At 48.9% G+C, this 25,830-nt stretch overlaps 2 protein-coding genes across 3 annotated transcripts in view; both read left to right on the forward strand.

The window, feature by feature from the left end:
• The window catches only part of ACSS1 (acyl-CoA synthetase short chain family member 1), a 27,576-nt gene continuing 1,746 nt past the window's right edge, over positions 1 to 25,830 (forward strand). Inside the window, exons 1-14 of one of the 2 annotated variants that reach the window (XR_003993422.1) lie at positions 1 to 336; positions 1,920 to 2,016; positions 6,033 to 6,232; positions 8,086 to 8,261; positions 10,622 to 10,774; positions 12,486 to 12,633; positions 12,934 to 13,071; positions 14,023 to 14,115; positions 15,952 to 16,064; positions 16,444 to 16,570; positions 17,251 to 17,378; positions 18,899 to 18,962; positions 19,619 to 19,737; positions 20,176 to 20,404. Coding sequence is in view for 1 of the 2 variants with exons in the window: in XM_030499118.1 (XP_030354978.1) it covers positions 30 to 336; positions 1,920 to 2,016; positions 6,033 to 6,232; positions 8,086 to 8,261; positions 10,622 to 10,774; positions 12,486 to 12,633; positions 12,934 to 13,071; positions 14,023 to 14,115; positions 15,952 to 16,064; positions 16,444 to 16,570; positions 17,251 to 17,378; positions 18,899 to 18,962; positions 19,619 to 19,737; positions 20,176 to 20,349 (2,037 nt within the window). In the remaining variant the exon portion in view is untranslated. Of the gene's footprint in view, positions 337 to 1,919; positions 2,017 to 6,032; positions 6,233 to 8,085; positions 8,262 to 10,621; positions 10,775 to 12,485; positions 12,634 to 12,933; positions 13,072 to 14,022; positions 14,116 to 15,951; positions 16,065 to 16,443; positions 16,571 to 17,250; positions 17,379 to 18,898; positions 18,963 to 19,618; positions 19,738 to 20,175; positions 22,487 to 25,830 lie in introns of those variants that run through there. The other variant, XM_030499118.1, reaches the window with a different exon arrangement.
• Positions 25,072 to 25,830, forward strand: part of APMAP (adipocyte plasma membrane associated protein) — a 14,000-nt gene continuing 13,241 nt past the window's right edge. The window contains exon 1 of the mRNA XM_030499119.1: positions 25,072 to 25,329. Coding sequence (XP_030354979.1) covers positions 25,238 to 25,329 — 92 coding nt within the window. The 5' untranslated portion in view covers positions 25,072 to 25,237. The remainder of the gene's footprint in view (positions 25,330 to 25,830) is intronic.

Here is a 25,830-nt window from a genome sequence, read left to right on the forward strand (position 1 = left end):
GTGCCGGGGCCGCGGTCAGGGCCGTGCCCATGGCGCTGGCGGCTGCCCGAGCGCGGGTGCTGCGCGCCCTCCGCCGCCCGCTCCCGCCGGGACAGGTCCCGGTCCATGTCCCGGTCGCCGCCCGGCGCTGCTGTAGCGGTGACAGCGGCGGTCTCGGCGCGCTGCCGCCCGGCGGGTACCGGGTCTGGCAGGAGCGGGCGGCCCGGGACCCCGCCGCGTTCTGGGCGGAGGTGGCGCGGGGCGCGCTGCGCTGGGACCGCCCGTTCCACACAGCCCGCGGGGCCGGACCGCCCGCTGCCGTGCGCTGGTTCCTCGGCGGCCGCCTCAACGTCTCCGGTAAGGCCCTGGCGATGGGCTCCGGGGGTCCGCGGCGCCGGGGTCGGGGCAGTCCGCAGCACGAACACGGGCTGGGTGGGGAATGGATGGAGCAGCCCTGAGGAGAAGGGTTTCGGGTGTCGGTCAGTCAGAAGCTCCCCACGACCCGGCAGTCACACTGGCACAGGTTGCCCAGAGAAGCTGTGGCTGCCCCATCCCTGGCAGTGTTCAAGGCCAGGTTGGACACAGGGGCTTGGAGCAACCTGCTCTAGTGGAAGGTGTCCCTGCCCGTGGCAGGAGGTTGGAACTCGATGAACTTCGTATTAACGTGGCCTAAGAAATGGCTTTATCTCCTTTATTTTCATAGTATTGCTGCAGGAATTTATATGAAAAAATTAAGACTTTAAACAGCTGGAGGGAGCTTCTTCACATTTTTGAGTTTGATAATTGTTCTTGTAATGAAATATGTGGAATTCTGAGGGGTTTGTCTCTCGTTGTGCCTTTAGGAGCTCATTCCCACTCTTTGTGTGGTTATGTAAATCAACTGTGACCACAGACCAGCCTCAGCTGACTCCCAGGCTGCAGGTGACTTAAACTCAGGCAGCTTTCATTGCACTTAACTTATCTGGGGAAAACAACAAAATCCTGCCCCACCAGTATTACATTTCCAGGAAACACAATCTGAAACTCAGCACCTGTTTTTAAGGTTTTTTTCTGTGAGTTATACAGCAATGTGCCTGACTGGTTTTTAATAGTTGTCTGTTGAAATAGAATAAGTTGGAAGATTATAACGAGTGAGCATAGTTTAGCCTTGGAGTTAAGACTTTTCAAGGTTAACCTCTAACCTTCAGGCAAGTTGCTGCTGGATACGCAGGCAGGTTTTTTCTCTCTCTCCCTAAGTCCACTTGAACTTCTCATGTAGTTGTTGGGGGTAGAGATGCACCCTCAGGAGGCAGTTTTATACCTTCAAGTTTTAGGAGGTGTAGCACACAGCTTGAGCCATGTTCACCTTTCCCGGATGTCTGGTAATGTGTAGATGTTTGTGAGCTTACCCTAGATCTTAAAAGTTTAGATATTTTCAGTTAGCTGAGGTTCAGCTCTTCTGTTATACCCTGGAATTAAAATGTTTCACCTGAGCTTTAATTAGAAAATTCCAATGAGACAGTGCTAAACACGCAGGCTGAGGAAGGGAGCCTGTCGGATTGACATAGTGCAGAGCTGCTCTGGGCAGCACAAACCATCAAGAGTGTCTTGTCTTTGTGCTGCTGGGAGCAGCGGAGAGGTTTGGGCTGGTTTCAGCTTAACCAGTGGAGCTTAAGCTGAGCTGAATCAGCTGAGGCCTGTCATCAGGAGGCCATTTCTAAGGCAGCTGAACACCGAGTAAGTGTAGTGTTTGTAGTGTTTGCGTACTACAGGTATGGCAAAGGAGAGCTTTACCAGTGCTACAAATGCTCTCACTTCCGGTGTTATAAATAAGCGTGTGGTTAGCTAGCTAACAAGTGGTGTTTCATCTTAGGCTAGCTTGCTGTTAGGCTTGACTGAGCTAAGTTTACAGAGCACCTTGCATATGATCAGGCTTTGTTTAAACCTCTGTTTTCTTACAGTAAATTGCTTGGATCAGCATGTCAAAAAGTCTCCCAACAGAGTGGCTTTGATCTGGGAGAGAGATGAGCCTGGCACCGCAGTGCATGTCACCTACAGGTATGGCACCTTCTCATGAGGCTTCATGATGCCTGGGGGTGGCATGGGGAGAAGAGACCTCTGTGAAACTCTGCTTTCTTCAAGATACTCACAGCATTGGACATGCAGCCCCAGTGCTGTGGCTCAAATTGAGATCTGGCATCATCTTGTTTTTCTTCCCCATCCTCGGTGCAGTGTAGAGCAACCTTGAGGCTGCTCTGCGTGATGCTGACTTGTAATTGCTGCTATAGGTTGTAGGGTTTGTTAGAATATGGCAGTTTCCAAGGATATTTCTCTTCTCCCTGCTGTGTGCCCTCCCTCAGGAGACAGGCCTGCCTGCCAAAATGCAATTTACATCATCTGTTTCTCTAGTGAGAGTTAAAGGTTTCCCAGACTTGTACGTTCTTCAGTGTGTGTTTTAGGAAGCCAAATGTTTGATCTGCTGGATTAGAAAGCAGAAGAGATATAGGAAGTCTTGGTATCTAACTCTTTAGAGGACCCAAAATCTGGTTTCTGTGGCACAGAAGATGTTCCCCTTTCCTTAGGATCTGGATGTGCCATTTATGGGACAACAGATTTAAAGTCAAGCGCTAGGAAGATAAAGACTTTATTTTGGCCACTGCCTTATGGACCTGGGCTGGGAGGTGTCCAGGGCTTATGTTCAGAGAGGTACAAGGGACTATTTTTTTGCATTATCTCCTTTGCAAAGCTTGCTGCTGTGAGCTGTTTGTCCTTATAGATAAGGCCTGGGTGGCGCAAGGAAGGACATGGCTGCTGGCATGGGCACTCCCCCTTCTCCTCTGGGGAGAAAACATCTGAGTGCTGGCCCCATTCCCATCACTGCAAAGGAAGTGGGCTGTGCAGGAAAAGGGCTGGAACAGGCGTCCTCCTCCCTGAGGAAGGGGAAAGCCTCGATCAGTGGGACCTCCTCTGTGCACTAGCAAGACAGTGCCATTGGAAAGTGCTGTCCCAGTTTGCTCATCCCTGGGACAAATAAGAGCCCCTGTTTGCCTCTGCTGCCCCACACTAACTGCCTCCTCACAGCGGGTGAAGGGCTAGTGTGGCTGTGCCATAGGTCAGCCTACATCCCTATACCTGCTTGTCAGCAAGGTGGATTGTGGTTACGCAGCTGGGTTCAAGTGCTCTGTACTAGGAGAGAATTCTAGACATCTCCTTATTGGCAAAGATACACAAAGCCGTGAGTGAAACATTTCAGTTTTGCTTGCATGGTGATTGCTGCATCACAAGCTCAGTTGTGATCATCTTTTTCACTCCTGAGTTTTCTCCTGTCTCTCTGGCTGATGCAACTCAGCCTTTGGGGGAAAAAAGCTCCACTTGTGCTTTCTCCTGCCTCTGGGTTTCATTTTTATTAAGCAGAAGTTCATCTAAGTTTCCAGTTATATCCACTTCTCAATGGGAAGGCAGGAGACTTGGTTTTTTTACTGCTTTTGTGCAAACAGGGCTTGCAGCTCTCCTGGGACTTGGTGACTGCAGTCAGCAAGTGGGGACAGATCATACCAATCTGTTATCAAGAGGTCTGGCTCTCCAGAGGCTGAACCACCATAAAGTCCTTGGTAGGCAGTGGTGAAGCAGCAGTTAAGCCCCAGGAGTGTGCTGCAGTGAGCAGCCAGCTGAATTTATTGGCAGAAGGATCCAGCCCAGCTGGGAGTGCTTTGTCCTGCTCCATGGGTGTTGTCAGGGCCCAGGAGCTTTGAAATCTTCCAGAGGAATTCCCCAAAGCCTTGCTGAGCCTGGGTTTTAAAGGGAACTGTATTATCAAGTGCCTTGTATAAACAGGAGTTGGTGGCTGAAGCTGTGCAGAGAAGTGGGCAGCAGAACACGTTAGCTAACCTGGTTTTGGAAAGGGCTGCAGGCTGGGTCTCAATGGAAGGGTTTTAATTTACAAAGGATCTCCCTCTGATGCAGGCAGAGGGAATGTTCAAAATACAAAGAGGAAAGCAGAAGCTGAAGGGCCAGAAATTAGGGTCTTAAGTAGCTACTTGTAGGGTTCTTAGGTGCGCGGGAGAGAAGCAGTTCGACATCTTTGTTAGCCACATCACAGCTAAGCCTTTGACAAGCCAAGGGGTGGTGGTTCCTCAGCCTGAGAGGAAGTCATTGTAACTGTGTTAGAGATCACAGTGAAGACCTCAGCCAGGAGCCATGTGGGTTCTTACTGGGCTGTGCAATGCAGAAGGTGTTTTTCATTGGCAGCAAACTCTTTTCCTTCTTTCCTAAGGCTGGCGTTCTAAGCTGAAGTTGCAACTAAATCTTGCTCAGGCTTTCAGCTTTCTCCATCCGAGGCAGCTCAGGGACTTTTCACCTTCTCGCCTGAAAAAGGGCACAGAAGGTTTTCCTTGTCTTGGGTTTAGGATGTCTGCAGGAAGACTGGATGACCTACAACCAAAAAACCTTATGTTGAGATTTATATTTTTCAGCTATTCTCAGTCAAACATCTCAAAGGCAGTGCCCATAACTCTGGGATCACAAGGTGCAGAGGCAGCCTTTGAACTCTGCTACTCACAGTAATTCATGTAGAGCTAGGAGGTGAGATGGGAGGGTGTTGGGCTGAGAGATGCCCAGATCTGTTTGGTTTGGGGTTTTTTGTTGTTTTGTTTTTTCCTCCACTAACCTGTTTGGGACATCTGACCTGAATTTTCAAATCATTTCAGCCTGATCCAAACAATGGTTCCAGGAAATAAACTGGTCGCTGCCAGAAATACTCAACCCAGCAGAGACATCAGAGACCTTGGCTTGTGCTGAGCCTCCTAAGCAGGCACTGCCAGAGCTCATATATAACATTGAAGGTATTAGGAAAAAGTCTAGAAACACTTTGCAATAGGCTGCTTTCTGATTTTTGATGTACAAGGAACTGGCTTCCTGTGTTTAGAAAGCTGCAGGCTGTCTCGCTGCGGGAAAAGATTAGCATCAGGCTTCTGGGGAAAATGTTTCTGCCAGGCATCCCTGAAGTACGTCAGAGAAACCCTGTGTGTTGGTGATGGATTTTACAGTTGTTGTTCCAAACAGTGTCCTGGGCTGCATCCCCAGAGCGTGACCAGCAGGTCGAGGGAGGGGATTCTCCCCCTCTGCTCTGCTCTGGGGAGACCCCCCCCCCGCAGTCCTGTGTCCAGCTCTGGGGCAACAACACAAGAGGGACGTGGAGCTGTTGGAGCAAGTCCAGAGGAGGCCACGGAGATGCTCTGAGGGCTGGAGCAGCTCTGCTCTGGAGGCAGGCTGAGAGAGAAGAGAAGGCTCTGAGGAGACCTTAGAGCCTAAAGGGGCTACAAGAAATCTGTAGAGGGGCTTTTGACAAGGGCCTGTAGGGACAGGACAAGGGGGAATGGTTTTAACCTGACAGAGGGGAGATTTAGATGAGACATTAGGAAGAAATTCTTCCCTGTGAGGGTGCTGAGGTGCTGGCACAGGTTGCCCAGAGAAGCTGTGGCTGCCCCATCCCTGGCAGTGTTCAAGGCCAGGTTGGACACAGGGGCTTGGAGCAACCTGCTCTAGTGGAAGGTGTCCCTACCCATGGCAGGAGCTTGGAACTAGATGAGCTTTAAGGTGCGTTCCAACCCCAAACCACTCTGTGAAATGTGTTTTTTACCCTTGCACTTTAAAGAGAAGCTACCAGTTGTAAAACAATGCTTCCATTTCATATTGTGTTTATCTCACATTAGTTCCTAGTAGCTTTTGACTGACCCTTATAGGTGAGAAAGTCGTCAAGGATGGCTAAGTGGACACTGACTTCTGGAGGCAGTAGGACAGCTACTGGCTCGCTGGCTGCTTTATCCACACCAGAGCCTGGCTTGTTACTTCTGCAGCAAGTGTGACTCTGCCCTGCTTTTCTTCTCTTCCTAGTGGCATAAGCAGCCTGGCTCTCACCCTTCTTTAAGATGCCAAAGCTGACGTGCCCTATACTGCTGAGATGACAGGATCCAGAAGGGATTGTGACCCTCACTCAGTTCAAGTTCATCCTTTTATTGCTCTGTGGCAGAAACCAGGTTGTGCATTAACATGACAGCATTGCTTCCATGCCACAGGGAACTCCTGGACCTGACCTGCCGTCTTGCCAACACCCTGAAGAAATATGGCATACAGAAAGGGGACAGGGTGGCCATCTATATGTCCGTGTCCCCCTTGGCAGTGGCAGCCATGCTGGCTTGTGCCAGGATTGGTGCCATCCACACCGTGGTCTTCGCTGGATTCAGTGCAGATTCCTTGGCCGGGAGGATCGTGGACTGTAAGTAGATGCAGACCCGGGAGCAAACCCCACTGGACAGTGCTCCAGGACGTATCCCAGTTCCATGTTTTCTTGGCAGAAAGAGAAGAGGTTCATTCTCAGCTGGTGGGACAGTACACCTTCCCTTGCAAAGCCTTTTCCTTAGTGGCAGCGGCAGCATCCTCTGGCCTTAAAATACTTTCTAAGTTGCTTAAAATTCAGTCTGTGCTGGGTTACTGCCAGACAGCAGCGAAGCTGGAGGGAAAACCAGAGCTTAGGAATGGGGCTTGATTTGTTCTTTCACAGTGCAATTGCAGTGTTCCTTTGATATTCCCGCACAGTGCTAATTCCGCAGCCTCAACTGGCACTATGATTTATGTGTAGCACTGGAAGTGTTGGCAGCCTGCCCCTGCTCTGTTAGCCTTTGTATCTACAGGCAGAGCTGTTCTTAGCCCAAAGCACTTGCAGGGTGATTAGGTAAAAAGCAATACTAAAAATACCAGCAGAAGAACAAAATAGCAAGTGGCTCATGTTCTAGCAGTCGCATCAGTTTCTTTATGGGTAGTGTGAGGGAATAAGTCTTACAACAATTTTCGTGCTTTTTTCCCCTGTTTTGGTAGAGGTAGGGTATAGAGAGCAAGTACATGTTTTAGTTCTCCCTCACTTCAGGCCTCTTGTTTGGAGGCAATGGGCTAAAAAGCTGTTTCTCTGCAGCCACACCTCTGCAATAATGTAGTATGATTCAATAGGAAGTGCTCTGCAAGAGTGCTGCTGTGTCCAGGAGGTTTCCCCTCAAGATCCATGTGAGTTTTGGAAGGCTACAGGTATCTCTGAGCAGGGAAATGTCTCTGAGAAGCTACTGAGTTTGGTGCTGTTCACTTCCGTTTGCAACGGACATTTATCATAGAATCACAGGCTGGTTTTGGTTGGAAGGGACCTAAAAGCTCATCCAGTTCCAACCCCCTGCCATGGGCAGGGACACCTTCCACTAGAGCAGGTTGCTCCAAGCCCCTGTGTCCAGCCTGGCCTTGAACACTGCCAGGGATGGGGCAGCCACAGCTTCTCTGGGCACCCTGTGCCAGCACCTCAGCACCCTCAGAGGGAAGAGCTTCTTCCTAATGTCTCATCTAAATCTCCCGTCTGTCAGGTTAAAGCCATTCCCCCTTGTCCTGTCCCTGAGGCCCCTGTCAAAAGCCCTTCTCCAGGTTTCTTGTAGCCTCTTTAGGCACTGACAGCTGCTCTAAGGTGTCCCCTTAAGCAGCCTTCTCTTCTCCAGGCTGAACCAGCCCAGCTCTCTCAGCCTGTCTCCAGAGCAGAGCTGCTCCAGCCCTCAGAACATTTCCATGGCCTCCTCTGGACTCACTACAGCAGGTCTCTGGAGCCCCAGAGAGAGGATGAAAAAGGGGCAAAGGTACTTGTTCACTAAGATCATAGGCAGTCTCGCCCTGGTTGCAGTGTGTGAGCAATTAGGCTAAAGTAACAGTCAGTATTCACTGTAACAGAGGTAATTGAGAAGAAACTGTTCCGCATGTCTGCATTGGAGTGGACTGGTGGGGAGAGAGTATAACAGTTACCATTGGAGTGTTAGGAAGATTGGTCTGACAGCTATCAGAAGTGTTATAGCTGGAGTGGACCCTGCCTTGGGCTAGGAGAGATGAACTAGATAACTATGGACATTCCAGCTGTTCGTAATCCTTGTGAGTCTCAGGTTTTAAAGTGTTTTTGTCAGTGACTGACTGGTTTTAACAGATAAAATTTCTGAGTGCTTGTCACACATGTTGTCCTATACATCATCCCCAAAAGTAATGACAGCTGGGTGCGCATACGAGCCTGGTAGACGGGCTTGTGTGTCTGCTAATTCTTTCTCTTTTTAGCTGGATGCAAAGCAGTTATCACCTACAACCAGGGCGTCAGGGGAGGACGGACCATAGAGCTGAAGACGACTGTGGATGAAGCTGTGAAGAACTGTCCAAACATCAAACATGTCTTTGTGGCTCAGAGGACAGATAACAAAGTCCAGATGGGTGACCATGATATTCCACTTGACGAGGTGTGTTGGTAAACCTTGCCTGTTTCTCCAGATGTTTCTTGAAGTATGTGTTGTTTACTGTGCTTGGGGACAGAAATATGGTGCACTAATAATAGCAAGAACCAGACAGTGTATCCACACCAGACCTACCAGTGATGAGTGGCCCTTATGCTGCCTCTGGAGCAGGTTTTCAGGTTGTGGTGTGCTTCCCATGCTGCCGCAGTACCCTGATGGGCTAGTGGACACACCTGTGTTGCAGTGGCAGCATCTGCACATCCCTGCAGTCACCTCACTCTGCAGATACCCCCTGGCACTCTGGGTAACTCCTTTTAGGTCTTTAGTGTTGGCTAGATCATCTTTCTCTCCATCTGTGCCTTTTGGACCTCCGTTCTGCCCCTTACGGCACTGGGATCTCCATCCTCTAATGGATTGCCTGTATCTACAGTCTTCTAGGATTGTGAGTTGAAGCAGCTCAGTCTATGCCCGATTCATCTCAATGTGGGGATGAGGTGTGCTGCTCCATTTGAGTAGTCTTGCAAACACTGCTGAGATTTAAGGAAGGAGTATTTCCTGAGACCCAGAGTGCACTGATACAATTGCTGCTGCTATTATATTGTGTTCAGACACTCTGTTAGGGGTTGTCATATGCACTGTTGAAAGGCAGTGCAGAAATAATCAAGCTCCTGGAGAGGCTTAAGATAGCCTGTGGATGTGTGGTGGTTACCCTGTGATGGGAGGACAATCATGGCTTGGGAATATTTAGAACCTGTGCGTCCTGGGGGAGAAAACAGCAATCATTGTAATGTGTTTAGCTGGTACGTATGGGACAGCAGCCTAACGCAGAAGTAGTCTTATCAGTTTTCTGGCAGCAATAAACAGAAACTGCTCATTGTAATGATGCCTGGAAACACCCATGCGCAGGCCAGATACGTAGCAGGAGTCCATGTGCTGGTCACATGAGATAGGAGAAGCTACTAGGGTAAGATAAACACTGGAGAAGGCAGGTTTTATTCAGAATTTGTGTTAGTACTTACTCCACAAAGCATATTCCAATGGTTTTCCTTAGGCTGCAAGCAATCTGAGGCACTTTGGTGATCCAGGAGCTGAGCTCAGCCCACCGTTAGTTGTAGGGCCTGAAACATAGCAAGAATTAAACCATTAATGCTCTTAATTCTGCTGTTACTGATCTTCAGAACAGTGGTGCTTTCCAGCTCTTGTGCAATAGCTTACTTCAACGTTTAAGCTTATGCTGTAATGGAGCATAAGAGAACTCTATCTTAGTTTCAAAAACTGGCAAGTCAGCCCAAATTGGCTGTGCTGAAATGTCACAATACCTGAGATGAGCAGGAGTGCTATAACTCAGAGGCTAAGAATTAGATCTGACCGTATCAACTCTTTGTTTTTCATTAAGCTTTATTTGTCAGACACTTTTAAACAAGTGGGCCTGCCCTTGGTAGTGTTCTCACTTGTTAATGCAGCATGTTTACAGTGTATACTTGTAACAAGGCAGTACCTAGAAGTTCCTTCAAAGAGCCACCTTGTAACCCTTGCAGGAATTCATCTAGGACAGGACATAGCTGAGAGAAGCAAGCCAGCTTCTTGTATTACAGTCATATGTTGAGCATCTGGAACACAAGGTGATTATTCCAAGTTTGTACATGGGTAAGAAAAATGTTCAACCTCATTGAGGTTGGAGAATTGAGGTTGTGTTCTTCTTGGAGAAGAGAAGGCTCTGGGGACACTTTAGAGCAGCTTCCAGTGCCTAAAGGGGCCTACAACAAATCTGGAGAGAGGCTTTTGACAAGGGCCTGTAGGGACAGGACAAGGGGGAATGGCTTTAAACTGACAGAGGGGAGATTTAGATGAGACATTAGGAAGAAGCCCTTCCCCGTGAGGGAGGTGAGGCACTGGCACAGGGTGCCCAGAGAAGCTGTGGCTGCCCCATCCCTGGCAGTGTTCAAGGCCAGGTTGCACGGGACTTGGAGCAACCTGCTCTAGTGGAAGGTGTCCCTGCCTGTGGCAGGGGGTTGGAACTGGATGGGCTTTAAGGTCCCTTCCAAACCAAACCCTCTGTGATTCCATGATTCTATATGGAGCCAATCAGTACTTCATCTGTAAGCAATGGGACACCTTCCACTAGGCTAGGTTGCTCAAAGCCCTGTCAAAAGCCCCTTTCCAGGTTTCTTGTCAACCCCTTTAGGCACTGGAAGCTGCTCTAAGGTGTCCCCTTAAGGAGCCTTCTCTTCTCCAGGCTGAATCAGCCCAGCTCTCTCAGCCTGTCTCCAGAGCAGAGCTGCTCCAGCCCTCGGAATGTCTCCGTGGCCTCCTCTGGACTTGCTCAAGCAAAGTCTTTCTGTTATTGCCACCTCTCTTTCCCTTAGGAAATGGCCAAGGCAGCTTCTGTATGCGCTCCAGAGAGCATGGACAGTGAAGACATGCTTTTCATGCTGTATACCTCAGGCAGCACTGGGAAACCCAAAGGAATTGTTCACACCCAGGCTGGATACCTGCTGTATGCTGCTCTCACGCACAAGGTACGTCAGCTGCACCCTCCAGGAAAGGTGGATTTATTTATTTCCATTTATTTTCTGACAGTACTAATGAGAGGGCCTTGGACTGCTGAGGGGGGGCGTATTTTGTGTTCGCTGCCCAGCTGGCTTATTGGGTCTCAACAAACTGAAGAATGGCTGAAAATGCGTAATTAATCTTCAGGATTTGTTCCTGGGGAATGTCATGCTCTGCAAACAAGAGCTTGAGTTATGAAAGGAAGGAAACTGCAGTGCTGCTACTTTTGCATTTAAAATGTGCTAGTGTTGCCAGCCAGCAGGCGTTAAAGTGACGCAGGTGAGGAGATGCAGGTAAGTATCTTACTGGCATTGGTACTGTGGATATTACTGTAGTATTTTGCAGCGGGATTCTGACCTTTTTTATTTCAGAAAGGATATGGACTTAAAACAACCTCTTTGCGTAGCACTTGTCTGAATCAAAAGTTACATTCATGCTCTGTGGCTGCACCTTTGCACTGCTATTCTGTGTGATCTGCGCTAAATGTTTTAACCCCCTTTCTCACAGGAAAAAGTAAAGGCATTGCTGCTTGAAGCTTCTGTTCTGAGCTCTGTGTATGAAAAGGTAACAGTGAAATGTGGAGAGAGCTGTGGTGAAAGATTTCCATCTGGCTGTGGTGGTATCACCCTGTTTCTCATCACCCGCACCTCAGGCAGAGGTTTGCTTTCTTTAGACTGACACGGTGGAGTTTTTAGAACATCTGAATGTGCGAGTGCCAGCCTTCTCTGCCTGAGGGTTATTTGTTACGTCAGCTTTGCTAGTAACAGCCTAACCTCCAAGGCATCTCTTAGTCCAGAAGGTAGATCCTGCACCCCAATGCAGAGGTGCAGGGAGGCACTGTGTGCAGCTGCAGTCCCTTTATAGGGACTTTAGAGCCTGAGAGAGAAAGGCACTTGCCAAAATAAGGTGAGAATTGTCTCTCCTAGGCCGAGGGATGAGACAACTTGCATGGCCTATGGGTCTTTACACACTCATCGGGTTTTCTTTTGGTTCTGATCCACTTTCTTTCATTTAAAACGTAAAGCTGACTCTGCTTTATGAGTCAGGACCTCTTCACCATAAGGGAGAGGAGTTACATTTATGGGAAGCGTTTTCTATAACCAAGACAAGATAATGTGTTCTCCAAGATCTTTATCCTGATTTTGATGAGCAGGGTAGCAGGCAGCATCTGGAAAGTGATACACTGACAGGCTGAGCAGCTAAGAATATTTCTCAGAAAATGTTTCACAGGCACCTCTCAGTTCCTCCAGCTTTCTCATGCAAGTTTCTCCATCTCTCAACCAAGCTCTTGATATCGGTGAGGGGTTTGAGCCTCCAAGGCCTGCAGCTTCCCTGCAGTTCAGGGTCAGCTCTCCCATGTGTACTGCTTGGAGTAGGAAACCTTTGGTATGCAGGGCTCTGGGCTTCGGTTGTAGTTCTGTTGCTTCAATCTGAGGAGCTGCTGGTACAGCCATGCTCCCTTTATGTTTGCAAAAGCAATCAGGAGCCTGGAAGCCCTTGTACTTGCCCTTCTGACTTGCTTCCTCACCTTGGGCTAGCCCTTGTGCTGCTGTGTCCTGTGTGCCTGGCTCCACTTGCCCTGTGTGCTCTCTTGCTTCCACTTGGATGTCCAGTCCAGCACCTTTAAGCTCTTTGTGCCTGCCAACAGGAAGTCAGCTGGCGTTACGTTTATCTTTGCAGTATGTATTTGACTACCAGCAAGGCGATGTTTTTGGCTGTGTGGCTGACATTGGCTGGATCACGGGACATAGCTATGTTGTATATGGACCACTCTGCAATGGAGCCACCTCTGTCCTATTTGAAAGCACTCCAGTGTACCCTGACCCAGGTGAGGAAGTGGTGGGCAAAGGTTTGGCTAGACATGGTGGTGTGACAGAGGAGATTTAGAAACCTGTCCAATGTGACCTGCCTGCACAGGGGAGGTAAGCTCCATTTCTTTGGAACATGTGTCTAGGACACTGAGGAACATCTGTGCATCCAGGTGAAAAGAGAAAAGACAAGTTGACATTGATTTTGCTCTGTACTCACAGTAGTCACAGCTTTAGCTTTGGCTGCTCAGCTTCCTGCTGAGCAATTGCAGTGGTACATCAGTGCTAGACACATGAGAAGCCTGTTTGTGTTGTTGCAGGTCGTTACTGGGAAATGGTGGAGAGATTGAAAATTAATCAGTTTTATGGAGCACCCACGGCTATACGCTTGCTGCTGAATTATGGAGAAGAGTGGGTGAAGAAGTATGACAGATCGTCCTTGAAGACCTTGGGATCAGGTAGGGGGCATAAAATCTTCATCTAAAAAAGCTAGGTATCAGAGGAGCTTGGCTGATGACATGGGATGTGGTTTAAAATAGAGGATAAAGCAGGCTCCTATCTGGCTTTTCAGATATTTTCTCAGCAGAAGGAGAAACAAGCTGAAGTTGGAGCCGTTTGACCTTAGTGTGATTGCCTGTTTCCTAGCTTATTTTGCAGGATCACATTCTTTGCTAAAATGATTTATCCAGTGGTAAATGATATCACTGAATTTTATTAACAGAGGTGACCTAAGCAGCATTTTCCTGCATTATCTAGGATTCTAGAAGTTGTTATACGTGACCTGCATTGATTAGTTACTTTCAGTGGTATTTGTTGGTTGCCTTTTGGACTTTCTTGGAAAAATCAGTCCTCAATTACATGAGCGCATTGCAGTCCTGTGCACACCCCAGAGGAAATGCTGTAAACATACAGAATGAATCCCAGACTGGTTTGGGTTGGAAGGGACCTTAAAGCTCATCCAGTTCCAACCCCCTGCCACGGGCAGGGACACCTTCCACTAGAGCAGGTTGCTCCAAGCCCCTGTGTCCAGCCTGGCCTTGAACACTGCCAGGGATGGGGCAGCCACAGCTTCTCTGGGCACCCTGTGCCAGCGCCTCAGCACCCTCACAGGGAAGGGCTTCTTCCTAATGTCTCATCTATGTCTTTGTCTGTCAGTTTAAAGCCATTCCCCCTTGTCCTGTCCCTACAGATCCTTGTCCAAAGCCCCTTCTCCCCTTAAGGAACCTTCTCTTCTCCAGGCTGAACAAGCCCAGCTCTCTCAGCCTGTCTCCAGAGCAGAGGTGTTCTAGCCCTCGGAGCATCTTCTTTAAGCTTCTTTAAGCATTGTGCTTAAAGATCATGCATTCAGCTTGCACAACAAAAGGGAGAATGAACTGCCTCAGGCTGCTTCTTTCTTTATTTTGGTCTAGTGGGAGAGCCCATCAACAGCGAAGCTTGGCACTGGTTCTACCATGTGGTGGGAGAAGGACGCTGTACCCTTGTGGACACGTGGTGGCAGACAGGTAAAAGGCATCCTTGGGAAACATGGAGGGTCCTGACTGTTGGCAGTTGCTGGTGGGTAAAGAAAGATTAATACATTTCAATTTGATCCAACAAGTCTCTCAAAAAACCCCTACTGTCTTTTTGATCAGCTTTTGAAGGTCTCTGGGGAGTTTCAGCACATAATAGCAATGTAAAAACATATAAAAGCAATAGTAATTTTTTTTTTCTTCTCTATAAATGCTCTTTGATATGTTGAATGCTGGGAAATCTCGATGGGTTCTAGAAACAGGAGACAGAGATTGAATTTCAGGGCGAAGCTGTGAGTGGGCAGCTTGAATTGGAAACCTTGTTTTCAATTATTTCTCCAGATGTACTGATGTTGATATGGTCTTATCATGAAAATGCATTTACAGCACCATGAAGCCACAATCCCCAGTTAGGTGTACTTTGTTTCCCACCCTGGGAATGGTCAGACGAAGGTGGAAAACTAAGCTGTGTAGTCAAAGGGAGCTGGTGGGTTGCGAAGGAGTGAGGGGAAGCTTTGCTGGCTCTGCATCAGGGGGTATGGGACAGGGGCTGTCACCCAGGGGGGCTGCCTGGGAGCAGCTTCTCTGAGGAGTGAAGTACTGTCTTGTAGTTGCTTTGGCCTTGGAAATTTGATGCCCCCAAAACCAGTGTGCTTCTGTTTTGGCAACATGCATGTCCCAGCTGTGTGCATCCCGTCCCAGCTGTGTGCATCCTGTCTAAGCTGGCCCAGTTTAAAATTGGTCTTTACCATGCTAATAATTTTTAAATCCCTCTTGCCACCATGCAGCTCCCTCTGCATTGTGACTTCACCTCCTTACGTGCTTCCAACCCAAACCAGTCTGTGATTCTATGACTCTGTGATTTATAGAGCTGTATTTTTAAAAGCCTTATGCTCCTATGTTTCTGTTTCTCTCTTGTGTTTGTGAATTAGTTTTAGAATAGAAAAGATCTGATTAAGGTTGGAATCTGATTTAATGTTCATCCCACCAGGAATGAAAAAGGATAATTAAATGGTTCAGTTTTGAATAGAAGATGAGCTTGGCCTGCCTGTAAGTGGTGGGTTAATCTCATCCTCTGTAATAACAGTAATTCAGACTCCTGAATGCTTTACATTGTAACCTGAGATAGCTGTAAAAACAGCACTGGGAAATAAATCCCCTGACATGAACTATAGAATCCCAGACTGGTTTGGGTTGGAAGGGACCTTAAAGCTCATCCAGTTCCAACCCCCTGCCATGGGCAGGGACACCTCACACTAGAGCAGGTTGCTCCAAGCCCCATCCAGCATGGCCTTGAACACTGCCAGGGATGGGGCAGCCACAGCTTCTCTGGGCACCCTGTGCCAGCGCCTCAGCACCCTCAGAGGGAAGAACTTCTTCCTAATGTCTCATCTAAATCTCCCCTCTGTCAGTTTAAAGCCATTCTCCCTTGTCCTGTCCCTACAGGCCCTTGTCAAAAGTCCCTCTACAGCCCTCTACAGTCCCTTTAGGCACCGGAAGCTGCTCTGAGGTGTTCCCAGAGGCTTCTCTTCTCCAGGCTGAACCAGCCCAGCTCTCTCAGCCTGTCATGCTTATAGTTTCCTGTAAAGTCACCTCTGGAGTAGGAAATGAGGCTGGTGAGTGCTGTCCCTGCTCATAAAGAGCTCTTAGTTTAGCAGGTCCATGCTGCTTTCAGATGACTGTGCTACTTGGTGCTGCGTAGTTCATTCCCAGTGGCTTTTTCTTGCGAGGTGGCTTCACTAATCTGTTCTTTAACTAAGAAGAGCTGTCATTTGCTTTCATCCAGCATTGGATGGACCCCATGTATTTTGTTTTTCATTATTCTTCCAGAAACTGGTGGTATCTGCATTGCCCCACGGCCTTCAGAGGAGCAAGCTGAGATCATTCCTGCTATGGCCATGAGACCTTTCTTTGGGATCATGCCCGTGCTGATGGATGAGAAGGTGAGTTGAGGTTGTGCTGGGTGCCCAAAAGAAGCTGGTATGTGCTTCTGCCTTAATCACTCTTCTGATGGCAGAGGAACAGCATCCAGGAGGATGTTTGCTCCTCCATTAAAATGGTGGAATGGATGAACAATTTATGTATTGAGCATACCTCAGATGTCCATATGGATTGCCAACAGAGCAGTGCAAACTGTCTGCAAATCTCTAGGGGTGAGGAAGGCACAATACAGACAGTGCATAGTAGCTCCATGAGTTGATTAATATTCTCCACTGTGGCCCTGTGAGCAGCAGGGTGGCTCTTGCCAGACTGATGGCACAGAAGTCCTCATAGAATCCTGTTTGGTTCACCTGATCATCCTTCCTGTGCTTGAACCTGCAGGGAAAGGTTATAGAAGGCAACGATGTGTCCGGTGCACTCTGCATTGCCCAGCCATGGCCCGGCATGGCGAGAACAATCTATGGAGATCATCAGCGGTTTGTTGATGCCTATTTCAAAGTCTACCCAGGTAAGGGGAGTGCCAGGGGAACGCAGTTTGCACTCCACTTATAAGCACACTGAATATTTGCAGCAGCACGTTGTGATGTTTCTGTGCCAGCCAGATTTGGGTTCCCTGGGGCTGTGTGTCCTGTGTTGCAAGCCTGCACTGATAGTCTGAGCTGGTGTTGACCTTTCCAGCTGTCAAAAGGGATTTTTCTTTTTCTTTCTTAGAAAAGTTATTGCACAAATTTTAACATCCAAATACCTTTTCTTTGGGGCCACTTCTCTCCCCAGATATGCCAATATTAGGCCCTTCAAAAGCCCTTCTCCAGCTTTCTTGTTGCCCCCTTTAGGCACTGGCAGCTGCTCTAAGGTCTCCCCTTAAGGAGCCTCCTCTTCTCCAGGCTGAACAAGCCCAGCTCTCTCAGCCTGTCTCCATAGCTCAAAGTGCCCCATTTGATTTTGCCCATCTTGGCAGAGATCTGAGCTCATGCTGCTCATGTGCTTACTAGAAGCCAGCGCAGCCCAGGCAGAGCAGACAAAGGCTGGGAAGGTGGGAAATCGTGTGTGTGGCTTAGGAGGCCTCACGAGCTGCCTAGTCCACCTAAGCTACCCGCCATCCTAGAGCACAGCCTGTTCTGCGCCAGAGCCCAGAGTGCCAGGCTGGCACAGTTCCTGCTGCTGAGCACCACCATGTCTTTGCTGTAGGTTACTACTTCACAGGGGATGGTGCTTACAGGACCGAGAAAGGCTATTACCAGATAACAGGGCGCATGGATGATGTCATCAACATCAGTGGACACAGGCTCGGGACAGCCGAGATTGAAGATGCAATGGTAAGTTCCAAGCAGGTGGAGGTATCTTGACAGGACATATCTGTGGGGCAAGGTGGCCCTTTCAAAGAAGCTGATGAATCGAAACAAGCACAGGCTCTCTTGCATTCCAGCCCCTGCCCCTGCATACACACAGCTTGATACATCATGAACAGCAAAAGGGAACAGCTCCCATATTAAGGAAATAGTGACCAGGGAAGTGAGAGCGGAGTTACGCCATGGGCAGTCATTGCAGTCACACTGTCAGAGCTGTGCTTCCTCTTGGTGATCTGCTGTTGCAGTTGTCATTTTGGATGCTGGTGGAGTCTCCATAAGGGCTTGGCTCTCCTGTTTGTTCCTTCCCCTCTGCTAACAACCAGCCTCTTGTTCCCACATATGTGGTTCTTGCTCGTTTGAACTAGCTGAGTAATGGCTGAGAATTCAACTGAGTAATGGCTGAGAATTCAGCAGTGTATGAAGTAATCTCAGTTCATGTCAGCTGCAAAGCCAGCCTGTCATTTTGAGAGAAAACAATATTAGCTCAGGGAATTGGAAACAAAAAGTCCTCAGAGCATTTATTTTCAAAGCTTGACCTGAATATTTATTCCTGTATTGTGTGCCTTGCCTGCAAATGGCACTTAAATGTAACACTCGATAAAACCCAAGCTGTGTTTGTGTGTCACACAGCATCCTACTTTGTCATTTTGTGTCTCTGTGGGTTTCTGATCGTAGATGTAGGATCCAGTTCCTCTCCCACTCTATGTATGTTTATGTATGTGTATATACAAATATATTTATATGCTTAGATTGCTCTATGATGTTTTCTTTCATATTTTAATCTCATTTAAGATAGCATAATCCAGTCTTTGGTGTGGGATTCAGATTTGTGATTTTTTCCTGTCTGTACACCCAAACTGTCTCCTTGCTGCAGAGAATATTAAGTTAAACTCTGAAGTGTGACAGAATAAATCACTCTCATGTAGCATAATAATATGCATCTGGCAAAACAACCGTTCCCCCTTGTGGGAAGGTGAAGAAGCCTGATTGTTTCTGCCTCCCGGTGTGCTTTGGGCACTTACAAACACTGGTCAAATGTGGACTGTGATGTTGGCAGCTTTGCTTCTGCTGTGCTGGCAACAGCTCCCTGTGGCACAGAGCAATGCAGAACTGGTTTTGCTTCTGATTTATCCATGGCAGTCACCACTTGGGACCGAAGCCATGCACGCACAAGAGCATAGGCAGAGAAAAAGAAAGCAGGTTTTTAGCTGGTGCAAGTGCAGCTTGGTGTGCAGTGGGCTTAGCAGTGTGTGTAGGAGTGCTTATTTTTGTGTTTAAAAGCAGAGCCATCCCAGAGATGTGGCCATGATCATGACCACAGCTGACCACACAGTAGGAAGGCGGCATGCAGGTGTCCTGTTGTGCTTCCAGTAGGATCTGCAGAGGGGAGGGTGAGATAAGGAAAGGTGTTCTGTTCCTAGAGCAAACTCTGCAGAGCTTGAAGCAGTTGTTACTCTCTGTGTATTTTTGTTTTCCTTCTTGTGAAGGCTGATCACCCTGAGGTCCCTGAGACAGCTGTGATTGGGTATCCACACAAGATCAAGGGCGAAGGTATGTGAAAAGCAGCATCCTGATGTGACGCCTACAGATGCTTTCTTCAGCTTCTAACCTGAGCTGTGTGTTAGGAGGTATCTAGGGAATGGGAGAGCAGTTATCCTTAGGATGCCTGGCATTGCAGCCCCAAGAGGCAAAGCCAGCAGTGAAAATAATTGCATGTTCCTAAGCTGGGCTCGGGTATTACTTCCTACACTGTTTTCGCTCATGCTGTTTATGTATGTGGCAGAGCTTCCTTTAAAATGATTGTGCTCAGAGATGTCCCTTAGTGACATGGTTTAGTGGTGGCAGTCCTGGGGGAACGATTGGACTTGATGATCTTACAGGTCTTTTCCAACCTAGTTGATTCTATGTCCTGGAATGGGAATAGCTGATTGGTGTTGGCCAGCTTTTGATGACAGTGACACCTTGGTCATTTATGTTGAGTTGTCATTGTCACAGTCTGGTCTGTAGATGCCAAGACAAGGCTGGGCCACCATTTGAAGGCTGGAGTCTGACTCCCTTTTTTAAACAGGATCTATAATTTTCTTGGCAGTCCCTAGATCGTGCATAGGAGTGATTTGAAACCTGCCTTGGCATTCAAGTGAGCATCCCTGGTCTTACCAGCTGGCATCTAATATGAGCTGTGTGGCTTCTGCTTGTTTGTCTTCCAGGTGCCTTCGCTTTCATAGTGCTAAAGGAGCAGACAGACAATATAGAGCGTGTCAAAGAAGAGCTCAAAACTATAGTGGCTTCTAAGATAGCAAAATACGCTGTGCCTGACCACATTCTGGTAAGTGGGAGACTTTAACTGTGGTACCAGGAGCAGGAGATGGTCACACTGAGCAAGCCTCACCTTCCTGCCTGCAGTGCTGCTGTGGTTCCTCTCTGGTGGGAGGAAGAAGCAGAGAACCAGAAGTAGCTGGAGGGATCCCCAGGTAGGGGAGGGTGGGTGCAGTGGTCTGCACGTGCTCCTCCTCCATCCCTGAGAATCAGCAGTGACGCAGAGGGTGGCTGGAATATTACAGCTGCTTTTTGGTGGGGCTGTTACAAGAGCATGTTTTAGAGCTACCATAAGACTGCTCCATTTGTGCTGAACGACCCTTTAAATAGCATGTACAGAGAGTGTTGAAAGCACTGTGCTTGGCAAGAGCTCTGGCAGCCTTAGGACAGTTCAGCCCATCCTCCTTGTGATTTCCAGCAGGACCCAGGTTCTTCCCCTTCTCTGCAGGTGGTGAAACGTCTTCCTAAAACCCGATCAGGGAAGATAGTGAGAAGGCTGCTGAGGAAAGTAGTCACTGAACAGTCAAGCAACATAGGAGATGTCACCACACTTGATGATCCAAATGTTATCAAGGAGATATTGGATGCTTACCAGAAATACAAGGAGAAGAACTCCTTGTAACAGGCAGCTCTGGAATCTCTCTCCTCTGGAAACGTGGAAGGTCTCAGAAAACAAGGCAAATGACATAGTTCTCTCTTGGTTTTTTTGTTTTGTTTTGGGTTTTTTTGTTTTTCTGTTTTCTTGTTTTTTTAAAAAACCTCTGTCCCCTTCTAGGGGAACAGGATTTTCCACTCCCTGAGAAATGTATGAAATGTATCTGGGAAATGTATCTGTGCAGAGATGCACAGAGCTAGGAGTAACCCACAGGTTTGCACAGTCAGTGAACTCCCTTTCGTTGCTTTTAGGGCTGTTGTAGAGCAGCCACTGGTGGTTCCCATTAGCTATGATGAGATTTAATACTAGCTGAAGCAAGAGGCAGATGTTCATGTTTCCCATTTTAAAGTTACTCTACAGGGAAATGTTTTTATACAATACTTTTGATGTTTTAAAAGAAGCCCTGGAATGCACTACTTCAATTTTTCCTTCGGCTGTGATACCTGAGTCCAGGTAGCTGTATTTCACTGCAACTGTGGTGCCTTTTCAGCAATGCTGGGTATTCCAGTAGATGTTTCACCTATGCTATTAGGGAAATGAGAAGGACCTGGCTAGTCTGATAATTCTTTCTTGTGTTTACCCAGTTGTTCTAATACCTCATTCTGCTCTACTTATAAGGATTCATTCCTACCACTCTATGTCCTGGGACTGGCCGGAGATGGTGACCCTGTGTCCTTTCATTGCGCCCCAACTAGGCAACCCAGCACTAGCACTTCCAGCTGCAAAACTGAGCCACTAAGTCTGCTGCTGGTCTCCCTGCATGTCCTCAATGCATTACCAGTTGCATAGAAAGGGTCTGGTTCCACATGGTTTTATTCTGCCTCGAGAAACTGAGATCACTAACTTGGCTTTTAAAGTAACTCTTCCTCATTGGTGATGACAACTGCATTGATGTTGTCCATCATGGTTCACTTCTGCATATGAGAACTGGTGGTCAACAACTGGGAGATCTTTGTTGCCAGTTGGTGATTTGTGTAGGTGCCTTTGTTTCTTCAAGTCAGTGTGAAAAAGGACAATGTTTGCTCTGAAGCATTGGGAAACAAGTCCTGAAGTACTCAAGAGAGGTTTGAAGCTGAGAGGTGTGCTGGAGGGCTCATTGTCATTTGTCAGACTGTGTGATTTCTGCTCCAACAAACATGGGGACGCAGTTTGGAGGTAGGTTGGTTCTCCTCTCAGAAGTTATGACTTAATGCTTATTGTTTCCATAATCAGCATGCTGCCATGCTGATCTTCCAAAGAGTCAAGTGCCAGGTGGGAACCCACAAACTGCACAATCCACAAAAAAGAACAAAGTGCCTCTTAGATGCCTTCTGGAAAGTGCTAGTTGCATTCTAGACCAGCAACCTCAGAACAGCAGGGAACAATAACCTTTGCCTTTCGTATTCTTTCAAAATTGCAACTAATATATTAAGTGGTTTATTTCTGGACTCATTTTATGATGGACACATTTTGATTGAAGCACTCCTTATATTTGGGCTGTTCAGAAGAATTTGCTAGTAGGTCTCCTGTCCTCTAGTACGCTACTGAAGGTCATGGAGAAGCCTGTAGGTGATGGATGCCTTTGAGACTTCTGCCACTGCTAAATTTGGTTTAAGCTGGCTGAGGGGTTTGGAGTGGTTGGAGGAGGCTATGGAGCATGCCACGCTGTGGCTGGGGTCACTCCATCAAACTTTGCAGTCCTGCCTCTGTCTTTCTCAGGTGACAGTCTGCCTAGTTTCATGGAGCTGTGTGTTTTGACCTCATAGTAATAGGCAGAATCACCAGATTTTGCCCTAATTTTACAGGGACAACTTATTGCTGGATTTAAGCGGAGCAGCACTGCCTTTTCCAGTGGGACTGTGTACTGGAAAAACAATCTGTGCACCTAACTGGAGGCAGGAAATGGCAAGGTGATCTGGTAGGACAGGGAGAGGAGCAGTGAGGTTTTAGAAGGGGGAAGTCCATCTTTCTAGAGATGAGGTGTGTGTTGCACAGCCTAATGTTAAGCCTTTCATTTGTTTTCTTGTAATCATGCTTTAAACACATTTATTGTCCTTGACCAAAACCAGTTTCTTCAATGATGTCTGTATTCATACTTTCATTAAAGGAAATACCTTTCTCTGTGCGATGGGTTGGCTTTGTCTTGTAGGTGTCTGGCCTTCCATGCCCTAAAGGGTCTGGGACTTTCTCAGTTCTTTGGGCTTGCTTCTGCCTGTCCTGATTATTTTAGTCTGCCAAAGGAGACTGAGGTCAGCATGAGTCATCTTGTGGTCCAAACTGTTGTTTTGCTTTGCTCTGAACAGTAGCTCACAGGAAACGTGTTAGTACCAGAAAACTTCCGCTGCATAACAACTCAAAGTTGAAGTAGTGTTTGCATGTCAATAAGCCGCATATCTCTGAGGTCCCACTGCTCTACACTAATTTTCCTCTGATGCAAAGAGGGAACAATTAGTGGGAACAATTAATTACCATTAATTGATATTGTTAGCTGTTAAGTCTGATAAGGAACGGCTGAGGGAACTGGGGGGTTTAGTCTGGAGAAGAGAAGGCTCAGGGGGGACCTTATTGCTCTCTACAAGTATGTGAAAGGAGGATGGAGCCAGGAGGTGGCTGGTCTCTGCTCCCAAGGAACAAGGGACAGGACAAGAGGAAATGGCCTCAAGCTGTGCCAGGGGAGGTTTAGACTGGATACTGGGAGCAATTCCTTCCCCAAAGGGCAGTCAGGCATTGGAACAGGCTGCCCAGGGCAGTGGTGGAGTCACCGTCCCTGGAAGTGTTCACAAACTGTGTAGACGAGGCCCTCAGTGACATGGGTTAGTGGTGGCCTTGGCAGTGCTGGGGAACGGTTGGGCTGGATGATCTTCACAGTCTTTTCCAACCTATGATATGGGTGGTTCAGCCACGAATCTCCTTGTCTTATGCAGAGCATGCACAGGTAGAAAAGGAATGAAAATGGGGGGTGTGTGGGGAACACGAGAGACAGCATGGTGTAGAAAGTGAGCATGTAGCTGTCCCACAGCTGAGCAGATGAGAAGAAATTTGTTTCCAGGTGCCATGGATCACTTGAAGTGCCAGGAACACACCCTCTACAGGGTGCCTTGTCAATGAAGAAGTGAGGAAGATTGTTTCACCCTTTGCGTGCCACATGAGCAGCACCCCAGTTGTAATGCAGGGATGGACACTGAACATCCTCATTAGCCACTTCTCCTGTTACCTCCGGCTAAAGCTTCTGGAAAGCTTCCAATGCCGCTCTTGGAACAGTCTGGGAAGTATCTGACAAGACATGGAAAGGGCTGGACAGAAAGGCAGGTGCCCATCTCCTCACTTTGTGTTTGCTACTGCAGCTGCCCTCATTAATTTACTGAGAATTTACTGGTAAAATGGAGACTGTTTTCCAGCCTAACACAATTAGATTTAGCAGCTGTCTCTGTGTCCAGTTAAAGCTATAGAAACTGATTTCAGCAATAAGTGTCTGTCTTTAAGCAGGAAAAGATGATTTTTTTTTTCAGCTTGGAATAGACAATTCTGGATAGGGAACTGCCTTCTGGCTGAGTCTAGAGGCACAGCATGTTTTTCATGGCAGAGAGCCTAGCCTTGCTTTGTCATGGCTAGAAGGATTTGAAGATGTAACCATCTTCTGGGGTAGAAATGGTGATGGTTGTGCAAAATTACCAGCCTACAAACATTGGTGGTGAGTGAGCTGCTACAGCAGCTTTTGCACTCTTGCTTCTGTTCCTCTGTAGCTGGTGTCTCTCTGCCTGGGCTCCCTGTGGCTGCAGTGACAAAGCTTACTTTGGCTATTTTGCTGTGTTGAGTGGAAACCCGGTGCTTGTCAGTGCTCATCCTGCACCCGGCATGCAGGACGACTCAATTACATTTCTTTTTCTATATATTAGACCCTGGAGATGCCATTTTACTCCTCTGTGCCTCAGCCCTCTGCACCCCTAGTAAGAGCAGTGGCCTCATGGCAGTTAGGTTGTGCAATAACTAGGGCTGGGGCGAGATGGGTGTTCAGGGAACAATGCTGCTAAGCTCTCCTGCAGCTGCTGCGCCTGTTGCCTGAATTCAACCCGAGCAGAGAGAAAAGCCATTCCCGCCGCTCCCAACCCCTTTCCTGGCCACAGCCCCTCTCTGGAAAACCCCACGTGTTCTGTTACCAGGCATGACGCCAAATAACCTTTCCCCCTCCTTGGCAGCTGGGCCAGTGCCCTGTTCCAGCCCTTGTCTGTGGAGCTGCACTTGAGTTCCACGTGCTAGAAGTGTTCTGCAGTGTTCACAAAGCCGCGGGGCTGATCTTGTTGCTGGCACCCAGGGTCCTTTCTGCACCACGGCTGCTCCTGAGCAAGTTAAGGGTAAAACCTGGGCACACGGTGTTACCCAAAAGCCCAAGAGAGGAGCACAGGCGATGTTCTGGGAGCTATGGGTGTCAGCCTTCATGGCTGCACAAGTTGTTGATGGGGCAGGGGGGACATAAAGGTAGGTCCGCCAGCTCACGCTTCCAGGGACCAAAGAGGGATTTGCCTTCCCCAAGGCCCTCGGCGACCCCTCCGTCTCCCCGTCCCACCGGGCGCCATTTCCCCGCCCTTGCCGGCCTGCCCCCCTCGCGGTTTCCTGGCGCCATCTTGCGGGGCCCTGCGGCTCTGGCTGGTAGCGCCTGCGAGCGGGACGGTGCCGCACCGGGAGCCCCAGCCCGCCCAGACCCCCGCTGGGTACAGCCATTAGCGGCGCCGGTCCGAGCGGCGGCCGAGGGACAGCAGCGCCCGCCACCTCAGGGGGCGGCTGCGGCCTGAGGGGAGCGCGGAGGCGGGGCGTGCGGGGGTGTGTGAGGGGGCGGCGCCGGGGCCGGGCGGCAGCGCCGGTGCGCGGCGGCGGCAGCATGAATGAGGCGGAGGGGCTGCGGCAGCGGCGGGCGTTGCGCCCGCAGGTCATCACCGAGGACAGCCCCGCGCAGCAGGACAAGGAGGGCAGGTGCGGCGCGGCGCGGTCCCCCGCCGTGGGCAGGGAAGAGGCGCCTGCTGTGATCCGCCGGGGTGGGGCTGGGCCTAGCCTGAGGGGAGAGGAGGGCCGGTGCGGGGGTGCTGAGGGCCGGGCCTGGGCCGTGCGAGCGGGTGTTCGGCTGGACCTGAGGGAAGAGTCCGGGGAGCCAAGGAGGAGCGCTCATAGTAGGTGTGTTGTAGGGCAGTGGCTGCGCCCGGACTGAGGGAGATCTTCGGGTCCAGAGCAGGGCAATGGAGCTGGTGCAGCGCCTGGAGCACAAGTGTGATGAGGAACGGCTGAGGGACCTGGGGGGGTTTAGTCTGGAGAAGAGAAGGCTCAGAGGGGACCTTGTCACTCTCTACAACTGCCTGACAGGAGGTTGGAGCCAGGAGAGGGCTGGTCTCTGCTCCCAAGGAACAAGGGACAGGACAAGAGGAAGCAGCCTCAAGCTGCACCAGGGGAGGTTTAGACTGGATATTAGGAACAATTTCT

The sequence above is a fragment of the Strigops habroptila genome, chromosome 10, assembly GCF_004027225.2.
Source record: "Strigops habroptila isolate Jane chromosome 10, bStrHab1.2.pri, whole genome shotgun sequence".
Lineage (NCBI taxonomy): Eukaryota > Metazoa > Chordata > Aves > Psittaciformes > Psittacidae > Strigops > Strigops habroptila.